General features: G+C 39.2%; 1 protein-coding gene across 1 annotated transcript; it reads left to right on the forward strand.

Moving 5' to 3' along the window:
* Nucleotides 1-10978: 10978 nt before the first annotated feature.
* Nucleotides 10979-11917, forward strand: LOC121143074 (olfactory receptor 6C74-like). Its single transcript, XM_040754275.1, has one exon. It carries the CDS (start codon nt 10979-10981, stop codon nt 11915-11917), a length of 939 nt encoding a protein of 312 aa, XP_040610209.1.

Consider the following 11917-nt stretch of genomic DNA (forward strand, 5'->3'; position numbering starts at 1 on the left):
GTAAGACTGAGTTCAGCAGTCACTTTTTTTGTGGGTCCTGCATGTCCAGTTTATACAACAACAGTTAAGCAAACTCCATAACAAGTTTCTTCTATGCCCATCTTCCTCTCAGACGTAATTGGTGCTGCCAGGAATAGACATTTCTCATTGTCAAGAAAAACCCTAAACCATTTTAAATGCCATTTTCTGAAGGTCTTTGAGAGGTTTGAAGAATGTTTATCTAACTGTCTCAAATACATCTCTATATATCTAGAAAACCTAACTTACCTAACTATAAATTCTATTATCAATAACTATCTATAGTCTGTATTCAATTATGCATTACATTTTAAAAGATCAGTTTAAGCACAATACTTAATCAAGAGGAGAAAATTAAGCATCACAAAATTGACCTTGAATTTGTATCAATAAATGAAAAACAATACCCATACCATAATTCCCTTTTTTTACCATTAAAAAAGATCGGCTGTGAACACTAGCCAATTATAAACAATCCCATTTAAATGAAAACAAAGATTTATAAACAAGATGGGAATTAGGACATCGCTCATTCCAAACTGCTTCATGCTGGAAGGGGGCGCTGTTCATACCATGGGGATCATGACAAAACTCAGAAACCTGTATAAGTCCTTATTTTCGTGGTCTGTAAAGGTGCATCATCTTAGCTGTCTCAATTGTTGGAACACCTGGCCCACTGCTTCCGGGGGTCTTGGTTCATCAAACCACAGAAGCCTGGAAGGAATCCTCAGCTTTTCATTTTCTGTGGAAACATAAACTGAAACTCCTTTTCTGAGTAACATATCCTTATACTTAAAATTTGAAGTCAAGGCATTTTTAAAAGATAGAAGTTGGATTAATTCAGCAGCATTTATAATCAAGTGTACTTTAGTAGCTGTTCCTTCCTGAGCAATGAAAAAAACAGGAAAACATAATAGCGTGCAGTATCCAGACTTTATGTGTATTTTTATCTTTACGTGGCTTATTTATTTATCTATTATTTCTCTATTTCTTTACTTTTATTTATTTATTTACTTTTTTTTTGAGACAGGGTTTCTCTTTGGAAGTCTGCCTGCCTCTGCCTCTGCAGCAAATCCTACCGGCGTGCACCACCACAGCCGGCCGCTTCTTTTTTCTCTCAATCTTACATATATTTTTAAACACACTGTAAACCTTTGGAGGCTTTTCTTCATCCAAGTCTGACTTTACTGTAAATCTTTATGTTTTTCTGGCCACGTGTCTTATCTGTAAAACCGTGGCAGTTTAAACTGCAGGTTTTTCAAGATGACGGGCGTAAGCGTGACTCCAGCTGCCGGCTTGGAGTTGTGATCACTGCCACTTCCAGCTGTAACTTTTAAATCGTTAGCGAAGCTTCTTAAAACAACTTTGCTGGGTTGTTGTTTTTTTTTTTTTTTGGTGTTTTTTTTTTTTTATGCCTAGTCAGGATGACTGCCTTAATCAAGCCGCAAGTCTGTGCTAGGGGGGCGTTGTTCACCGCCTCCGTACGTATACGTCTTTACGTCCAGCCATATACGTCTTTAGTCATGCCTAAAGTGGGTGTGGTTAGCAGTGTGGTAAACCGCCCTTTTATTACCTCATCTGTATGCGCCTCTAGTAAGTCATATGGTTAATGGCGGCATACAGGCTTTCTCCTACAAGGAGAAGACACCAGGAAATAATCAAATTGAGGGCTGAAATCAGTAAGTAGAAGCTAGGAAAACAATTCAAAGAATCAATGCAACGAAGAGTAGTTGTTTCTTTGAGAAAGTCAACAAGCTAGACAAACCTTTGTACAAACTTACCAAACAGCAGAGCATGAACATGCAAATTAACAAAATCAGAAATGAAAACGGGAACATAATAACAGACACTGAGGAAATTCAGAGAATCATTAGGTCATAGTTTGAAAACCTGTACTCAAAATTCGAAAATTTAAAGGAAATGGACAACTTCCTGGATAACTATCACTTGCCAAAATTAAATCAAGAACAGATAATTAATTTAAATAGACCTATAACATCTATGGAAATAGAAGCAGTCATCAAAAGTCTCCCAACCAAAAAAAGCCCAGGTCCAGATGGCCTCAGTGCAGAATTCTACCAGAAATTTACAGAACAGCTTATACCAATTGTTCTCAAAGTATTCCATCCAATAGAAGCAGAAGGGTATTTGCCAAATTCTTTCTACTAGGCTTCAATAACCTTGATCCACAAGCCACACAAAGATACAACTAAGAAAGAGAACTTCAGACCAATATCCCTCATGAACATTGATGCAAAAATATCCAATAAAATACTGGCAAATCGGATCCAAGAACACATCAAAACAATAGTTCACCACGACCAAGTAGGTTTCATCCCAGGGACTCAGGGATTGTTCAACATATGAAAATCCATCTATGTAATCCACCATATAAACAAGCTGGAAAATAAAAATCACATGATCATCTCACTAGATGTTGAAAAAGCCTTTGACAAAGTCCAACACCCCTTCATGATAAAGGTCTTGGAGAGATCTGGGATAACAGGAACATACCTATACATAATAAAAGCTATATAAAGCAAACCAACAGCCAACATCAAACTAAATGGACAGAAACTCAATGCAATTCCACTAAAATCAGGAACAAGTCAAGGCTGTCCACTATTTCCATACCATTTCAATATTGTACTGGAAGTTCTAGACAGAGCCATATGACAACAAAAGGAGATCAAGGGGATACAAATTGGTAAGGAAGAGGTCAAACTTACACTATTTGCAGATGATGTGATAGTCTACATAAATGACCCAAAGTACTCTACCAGAGAACTCTTACAGCTGATTAACACCTTCAGCAAAGTGGCAGGCTACAAGAAAATCAGTAGCCCTACTATATACAGACGATAAAAGGGCTGAGAAAGAAATCAGAGAAACATCACCCTTTACAATTGTCACAAACAACATAAAATACCTTGGGGTAATGCTAATCAAACAAGTGAAAGATCTGTATCACAAGAACATTGAGTCTTTAAAGAAAGAAATTAAAGAAGCCCTCAGAAAATGGAAAGATCTCCCATGGTCTTGGATAGGTAGGATCAATGTAGTACAATGGCAATTCTGCCAGAAGCAATCTACAGATTCAATGCAATCCACATTAAAATACCAGCACAATTCTTCACAAACCTTGAAAGAACAATAATCAATTTTGTATGGAAAAACAAAAGACCCAGGATAGCCAAAACAACCCTGTATAACAAGGCAACGTCCGGCGGCATTACCATCCCTGACTTCAAGCTCTATTATAGAGCTATAGTCCTGAAAACAGCTTGGTATTGGCACAAAAATAGACAGGTAGACCAATGGAATCGAATAGAAAACCCTGATATTAACCCACACATGTATGAACATCTGAACTTTGACAAAGAAGCTAAAAATACACAATGGAAAAAAGAAAGCATCTTCAACAAATGGTGCTGGTATAGCTGGATGCTGGCATGTAGAAGACTGCGCATCAATCCATGTTTATCGCCATGCACAAAACTTAAGTCCAAATGGATCAAAGACCTCAACATAAATCCAGCCACACTGAACCTCTTAGAAGAAATTGGGTGGTACCCTTGAACGAATTGGTACAGGAGACAGCTTCCTGAACATAACCCCAGTAGCACAGACTGTGAGATCAACAATTAATAAATGGGACCTCCTGAAACTGAGAAGCTTCTGTTAGGCAAAGTACACAGGCAGCAAGATAAAAGGGCAGCCCACAGGATGGGAAAACATATTCACTAACCCCACATCTGACAGAGGGCTGATCTGCAAATTTACAAAGAACTCAAGAAGCAAGTCTCCAAAACACCAAAGGATCCAATTAAAAAGTGAGCTAAAGAAATAGAGAATTTTCAATAGAGGTGGCTAAAATGGCTGAGAGGCACTTACGAAAGTGCTCAACATCCTTAGCCATCCGGGAAATGCAGATCAAAACAACTCTGAGATACCACCTCTACTGTGAGAATGGCTAAAATCAAAAACACCAACGACAATTTATGCAGGAGATGATGTGGTGAAAGGGGAACACTACTCCACTGCTTGTGGAAGTGTCAACTTGTTCAGCCACTTTGGAAATCAGTATGGAGATTCCTCAGAAAAATTGGAATAAACCTTACCACAAGACCCAGCATCTCCACTTTTAAGCTTATATCCAAAAGATTCCCATTCACACAACAAGGATGTCTGTTCCACTATGTTCATAGCAGCATTATTTGTAATAGCCAGAACGTGGAAGCAAACTAGATGTCCCTCAACTGAAGGATAGGTAGAGAAAATGTGGTACATCTACACATTGGAGTACTACTCAGCAGAAAAAAAAACCAATGAAATCTTGAAATTTGTAGGCAAATGGATGGCATTAGAAGAAACCATCCGGAGTGAGATAACCCAGTCACAAAAAGACAAACATGGCTGTAGTCACTCAAATATGGATGTTGGACATGGAGCAGGGGATTGCCAGCCTACATTCCCACCACCTGAGAGTCTGGGGGGCAGGGAGATCCCTAAGAGAAATGTGCATGGTAACCTGGAAAAGAGTTGTGGGAGGAGATCTCCTAATTGCATTGGGAGCAGGGGGGAAGGGAGGGGAGAGGGAGATGGGAGAAGGAGAAAGGAAGAAGAGGAGGGGAGAGGAGGACACAGGAGAGCAGGAAGGTTGAGCCAGGGCAAGAATAGAGGACAGAAGGATGTGAGATACCATAATAGAGGGAGCCATTATAATTTGGAGGAGATATCTGGCACTAGTGAGAACTTCACAGATCTATAAAATGACACCAACTTGCATTAAGGTTACATTAAATGCCATCCCCTGATAACGAGATTGATGACTACCTTATATGCCATCCTAGAACCCTCATTCAGTGACAGACAGAAGGAGAGGCAGACACCCACAGCTGAAAAACAAACTGAACTCTCCGAACCCAGTTGCAAACAGGAGTGATGAGCAAAGGAATCAAGATCAGGCTGGCGAAACGCACAAAGGCTGCTGACCTAAACAAGGGAGAGCCCATGGACCACAGACTGATGACTGCAAGACCAGAATGGGACTGATTCAGACACCCCCCCCCCAGAACCTGGGTGTCAGAGAAGTGACCTCAGCAATTTATGGAACCTTGGAGAGTAACTCAGTATTTATTCCTGGCATACAAATGGACTCTGGGAACCCAATCCATATGCAGATATGCTCTCTCAGCCTGGACACATGGGGGAGGGCCAAGCCCTTGCCCTGGATTATATGACAGACTCTGAAAATCCCTCTTGGAAGGCCTTACCCTTCCTGAGGAGCAAAACGGAGATGGAGTGGGATGGGGGGATGGGACAAATGGAGGGCTGAGGGAGGAGGGGAGGGAAAAGGGACCTGAGAGTAATATGTGTAAAAAGTTAAATAAAATAAGAAAAAATGTAGGATTCTGTCATGACCCTCCAGAGACCTAGAAATGGATTTGTACGACTGAATGAATTAATCCATTTTTCACAGGAGTGATTACCTATCCCGCATTTTCCACCCCCAATCTACCGGAGCTCTTTTACTACTGCTCTCTGTTACCAGTTGAAAGAGAATGAGGTTCTTGTTATGCAGCCATTAGATTTGGGTCAGTGTTCACAGACATCAGAAACATCAACTAAAACAAAACCATTTTGTTTGTGTTTTTTAAAGATTTATGTATTATGTACATTGTCCTGCCTTTTGATATATCCCTGTGGGCCGGAAGAGGGCTCAAGATCTCATTACAGATGGTTGTGAGACACCATGTAGTAGCTGGGAATTGAACTATGGCCCTCTGGATGAACAGCCAGTGCTCTCAACCACTGAGACATCTCTCCAAACCCCAAAACATTTGTTTTATAAATTACTTGGAACACCAATGCAGCCACATAACTTTCAACCTACACTATGTCCTGCCTCTGTGATGTGCTTGGGCAAGGGTGGCCAACCAATGACTAGTTTAACTTAAGTCCCAAACCAGGAAAGTAAGCTGGTCCCTGACACTGCCCAGAGCACCAGGAACACAGGCTTGATGACCCAGAGACCTAGGATGGCATCACACACAATTGGAGGGGGGAAAACATCACTCTACTGTTTGCTGCCTATAGGTTGGTGCCTAGCAGAGTTGTCATCAGAGAGGCTTCATCCAGCAACTGATGAAAGTAAATACAGACCCATTGTCAAACAGTAGGTGGACCTCTGGCAGTTCTGAAAAAGGGGAGAAAGTACACTAGGAACCTGAGGGGCCAAGAACACCTAGAAAAATGCAGAGAATAAATTAACCTGAGCTCATGGCGGCTCACAGAGACTGAATCAATCACCAGGGAGCATTCATTGGACTGACCTATGCCCTCTGCATACATATTACATTTGTGTAGCTTAGTTCTCTTAGAGGACTCCTAACAGTGGGAGCAGTGTCTCTCTGATTCTTTTACTGACTTTTGGGACCAGACTCTTCATACTGGGTTGCCTTGTGCAGTCTTAGTACACGGGGCAGTGCTTAGTCTTACTGCAAGTTTATATGTCATGCATTGTTCATATTCATGGGCAAACTGCCCTTTCCTGAACAGAAAAGAAGGAGGATAGATGAGGGGAAGAACAGACAGGGTGAGGGGTGGAAGGAGAGAAGGAAGGAGAATTTGTGACCTGGATGTAAAATAAATAAATATAATAATATAAACTACTCTATCTTGAGTAAAACTACCTAAAGGAGTCCAACTTTACTGAAGTTTCATAAGCATGTTTTTTTTTGTTTGGTTGTTTTTTTAATGCCTGAATACTTATTAGAGTAATGTTTGTCATCTCTAGAGACATACATAGTTTAAAGCACTATTTGAAGGTACATCTTTTTAAACAAATTTTTTTGTTTTCTTGGTCTGGGTAAAACATTTGGATAGCATAAAAATGGTATTTCCTTGGGAAATGTTGATGTGGATCTCAAATCTCATGAGAATTTTAATCCTCTCTTGACATTTTCATTCAGACAACAACATCAGGAAAACCCCCAAAATATTATGATTAATTCATTTTGTAGCAATGTAGGTAATAAGTAGGAAATGATGTAATATATTAGTGACTACAATGAGATAAGCGGGCCCTAGGCACTAGTGAATCTGAAATAAATTAGGCAATGAAATCCTTTACAAGAGAATCTTCATAATGAGAAAAACAAACTGTAGATTCTGGGTTAAAGTCAGATGCATTCAGAACAGTGCCTATGTTCAGATCAGCATTAAGATAGGACAGTAAAACACGAACACATAGATCACTTTGTCCAAGTGCAACTGTGTCTGCATTCTTTCAAGGTACTGTCCTTATGTTTCAAGTAAATGTCTGCATTTTCAAGATTTTTGACAAACTGATTTTGGATTCAAATATATGAAAGTAATTGATATTGGCTAAATTTAAATATAGCAATTCCTTCTACGTCTTTTGTGATTTTTTAAGCATCAAGTTATTTTTATTCAACTTTATAAGCTTTCACTCAAACAGAAAAGAAGATAAAGGCAGACCTTGATATTTAAATACTTGATAATTTAAAACTAAAGACCTTTTTATTTTTACATTGATTTCACACTAGTGATTGCTAATTTAATTAAATGAAGTTTCACTCATAGATTCCGTTTCTAGTGTTAACTTTATTTTGTTATATTATGTTGAGGAATAGTTGGTTAATGTAATTGTTGAAGTTCGACAAAAGTATAATCTTACGCCTTTAGTTTGTGTCTCAGCTATATGGATTTTTATCATTGCTGTAACAAGATTTTTGTGAAAATCTAGGAACTTAGTAAGATGTATCTTTGCAGTTATCTGAATGTGAAATGAATGTCCTACAAAAATACTATTTCCTGTCACCTGTTTTTATGAACACCATAATATGCAACGACAGCAGACTCTGCCCCGTATTGCAAAGGATTTTCTGAGTGAGACCCTCACATTGCTTCTGCTAAGGCTACTGCATCTTTTTGGAGTATCTTTTCTTAGCCTTAATAATAATCTAGATTTATTTTCTTTAAAACAACTATTGATAGTATGGGAAAATAGTTTAATATGTCCTTGAATATGTATTTTAGTATAAAAATATGTTATTAATTAGTATTAATGCATACTTTGGATATGGTAAATGATTATTTTGGTAGCTTAAGAAAGTATTGTCAGATAATGTCATGACAATCATGAAATTTAACTTGTTTTTTTCTTTTTTATTATTTATTTTAGTTTAAATTTAGATTAGAAACAATGTTGCTTCACAAGCCAGTTCCAGGTCCATCTCCATTTCCCTCCCCCTCCTCCCGTGCCTTCCTCCCAGCCCTCCCCAATATCCCCTCATTTCCCCACAGAGGGTGAGGCCCAACAAGGGGGGGTGTCCATAGTTGTTTATGTGTTTAATGATGATGATTCCCCAGGATTTTTCTCTAGAAATATCATTACTTTTAATTTCAATCTTCACGAAGCTAGCTCTGCGAAATCCAAGAAATTAAATATTATTATTTATAATAAATTAAAATATAAAAAACTAACACACTGGAATTGGGCAAGACAAACAGAAAGAAGAGAAGGCACAAGAAACAGAGACCTACTTGTTCAAATACTCAGGTGTTCCATCAAATCACTAAAGTGGAAGCCCTAATATATATGCAGATCCGTGCAGGCCCTGTGCTAGCTGCTTAAGTTAGTTTGCTCATGTTGGCTTAGATAACCCTGCTCTCCTGGTGTCCTCCATGGCCTCTGGCTCTTACACTCTGTCTCCTCTTCCTTGAGGTTCTGTGAGCTCTGCCAGGAGTGATTTGATGAGATGTCTCATTTAGGGCTGAGTGTTCTAAGCTATCTCACTGCATAATTTCTTTCTGTGAATTTCTGTCTTTACTCCCATCTGTTGCATGAAGAAGCTTCCCTGATGATGGTTGAGCACGGCATTGATCTGCTTCCTCTGGCCTGAGCCACAATTTTGTTACTTAATACTCTGTTAAAATATGCATAGTAATACCATCAACAACCTTTCTGAAGGTATGTACATACTCTCTCCCTGTGATAAAAATACTCAAAGGCTTATGCATGCTACAAAGGATTGCAACACTGAGCATGTCCTCTGTTCTACCTCTTTTTATCTGAAGGATAGCCGGGGATTTTATATATTTTAAGGAATAGCATGGTCCCTAAAGCTTGTATTAAGGGACTCATGTGATATTGAAACTCACGTCCTGCTTTTTAGACCAACAGATCTCCAGTCATTGATGTTTTCCATCTTTGGAAGACAAACATAGTATGTACCCACTCTTAAGTGGATATTAGCTACGAAAATAAAGGATAACTATGCTACAATTTACAGGCACAGATAGACTAGGTGACAAGGAGGGTTCATGGGGGGACACTTGTATCTCCAACTAAGACTTCTAGTAATAGCAGATATGTAGCCTGAACTGGCCATATACTATGCCTAGCTTAATTGTCATCAGAGAGGTATCACCCAATAACTGTTGAATGCAGACCCACAGTCAAATATTAGGCAGTGTTTGGGGAATCCTGCTGAAAAGGGGGAGAAAGCATAGTAGGAGCCAGAGGTGTTGAGACCACCTAAGATAACTGAGCTCATAGGGTCTCACAGAGACTGAATCGATCACCAGGGAGCCTGTATTGGACTGACATAGGCCCTTTGCATATATGTTACAGTTGTGTGGCTTGGTTCTCTTAGAGGACTCCTATCAGTGGAAGCAGTATTTGTCTTTGACTCTTTTACTAGCTTTTGGGACCCTACTCCTCTTACTGGGTTGCATTGTGCAGGCTTAATACATGGGAAGGTACTTAGTTTTACTTCAACTTGATATCATGTTTTTTTTATTTCCATGGGAGTCCTGCCTTCCTGAACAGAAGTGGAGGAGGAGTGGATGGGGTCACAAAGAGGGTGAGAAAAGGGACTCGGGGGAGAGAAGGATGGGGAAACTGTGGTGGGATGTAAACTTAAGTAAATAATTGAGTTTTTGAAAAAAAACAGTAATAGGTGGAGAAATTTTTATGCTGAACAGTTCATCTCGCTTAATTTAGATTCATTAACTTTTTCCTTTTCAAGATCATTATCTAACTATATTTCCACATAGTTATACCTTGATAACCCCAACTCTGAAACTGTATTTCTATGTTTGCATTAATTTTTTTCCATGTTGTATTACCAATAATGCCACCACAGAAGACAACCACTATAATTTGTTATTAACATTGGCTTTACCAGAGTTTTCCACTGACTTGGTGTTGGGATAGAAAGTTCACAGAATATAGGGTAACATCAAAATTAAAGCAATTGGAATATTAACAAAACTGTACTGAAAGCAATTCTTAGGCTTCACTTAAACAGTCATGGAAGCAGTGATGAGATTGAAATCCTTCAACTTGATTAGTCGAGGTAATTGATGATAGTCTTTTATACTGAGATACTGAAGATGTCATGTGTGTGCCTGTGTGCTTGTTCCCAAGCTTATATGTGTATGGGAGTGGGGACAGAGAGGGAGGGGGAGATGAAAATACACACTGCTATGCTTCAGGTAACTTTGGATTTGTGTGCAAACATTTGAGGTTTTATTAGAGCAATCCTCTTTAACTGAGGAGACAAAGGAAATACCATTGTAGTTTTAAGATACAAGAAAGTAAGAAAAAAGCATATTCAGTTCCTCTAATTTCCCCTTATGCATTCATATAAGAGATTAACAAATAGCACCACTATATAAGTTATTAGCAAGTAGAATTATAAATTAATACCTTTGTTTTCTGCCCAGATACCATGAAGCCATAAGCTACTATTTCCTTGGTACAGCTCTCTTTAGATCATGGATGTATTCTGTGTTGCTGGCTGAAACCTTGCCTTTCCAATGTCAATGGTACTTCAGCACCACTTATCACTAGTATAATCTGTACTGATTACCACCCTCCATCCATGTCTCTCATCCACTTAGACCAGCTAACAGCCAGAGGATCACAATGAAGAACCATACAAAGGTGACAGTTTTCATCCTAGCAGGTTTGACTGATGACCCACAGTGGAAAGTTGTGTTGTTTATCTTCCTGCTTTTCACCTATCTGCTCAGCATCACTGGCAATCTGATCATCATCACACTCACATTGGTGGATGCTCACCTGAAGACCCCTATGTATTTTTTCCTTCGGAACTTCTCCTTCTTAGAGATTTCCTACACTACTTCATGCATCCCCAAATTGCTTGTCACTATGGCAACTGGTGACAAAACCATTTATTACAACAGTTGTGTTACTCAGGTGTTCTTTGCTTTCCTACTTGGAGCATCAGAATTTTACCTGCTTGCAGCAATGTCCTTTGACAGATATGTGGCCATCTGCAAACCCCTACATTACATGATCATCATGAACAATAAAGTCTGTATACAGTTAGTCCTCAGTTGTTGGCTTGCTGGGTTTTTTGTTATTTTCCCGCCACTCCTGTTAGGCTTGAATCTTGACTTCTGTGCTTCCAACATCATTGATCATTTCTACTGTGACACCACTCCACTCCTGCAGCTTTCCTGCACAGACACACAGCTCCTCGAGATGATGGGCTTTGTCTCAGCTTTGGTGACACTCTTACTCACATTGGTAATGGTGATAATATCCTATACCTACATTGCCCTGACGATTCTAAAAATCCCATCAACCAGTCAGAGGAAGAAGGCTTTCTCTACGTGTTCTTCTCACATGATTGTGATATCCCTCTCATATGGCAGCTGCATCTTCATGTATGTTAAACCGTCAGTCAAACAGAGAGTATCTATTTCTAAGGGAATTTCCGTGCTCAATACCTCGGTGGCTCCACTTCTGAATCCTTTTATCTACACCTTGAGGAATGAGCAAGTGAAAAGAGCATTCATCAATACAATACACAGGATTGCATCTTTGTCAAAGAAATGA

This window comes from Mesocricetus auratus, unplaced genomic scaffold, assembly GCF_017639785.1.
Source record: "Mesocricetus auratus isolate SY011 unplaced genomic scaffold, BCM_Maur_2.0 Super-Scaffold_100011, whole genome shotgun sequence".
In the NCBI taxonomy this organism is placed as follows: Eukaryota; Metazoa; Chordata; class Mammalia; order Rodentia; family Cricetidae; genus Mesocricetus; species Mesocricetus auratus.

What these genes read in the sequence shown, in the direction of transcription:
- LOC121143074 (XM_040754275.1), top strand. Translation starts at nt 10,979, where the DNA reads ATGAAGAACCATACAAAGGTGACAGTTTTCATCCTAGCAGGTTTGACT.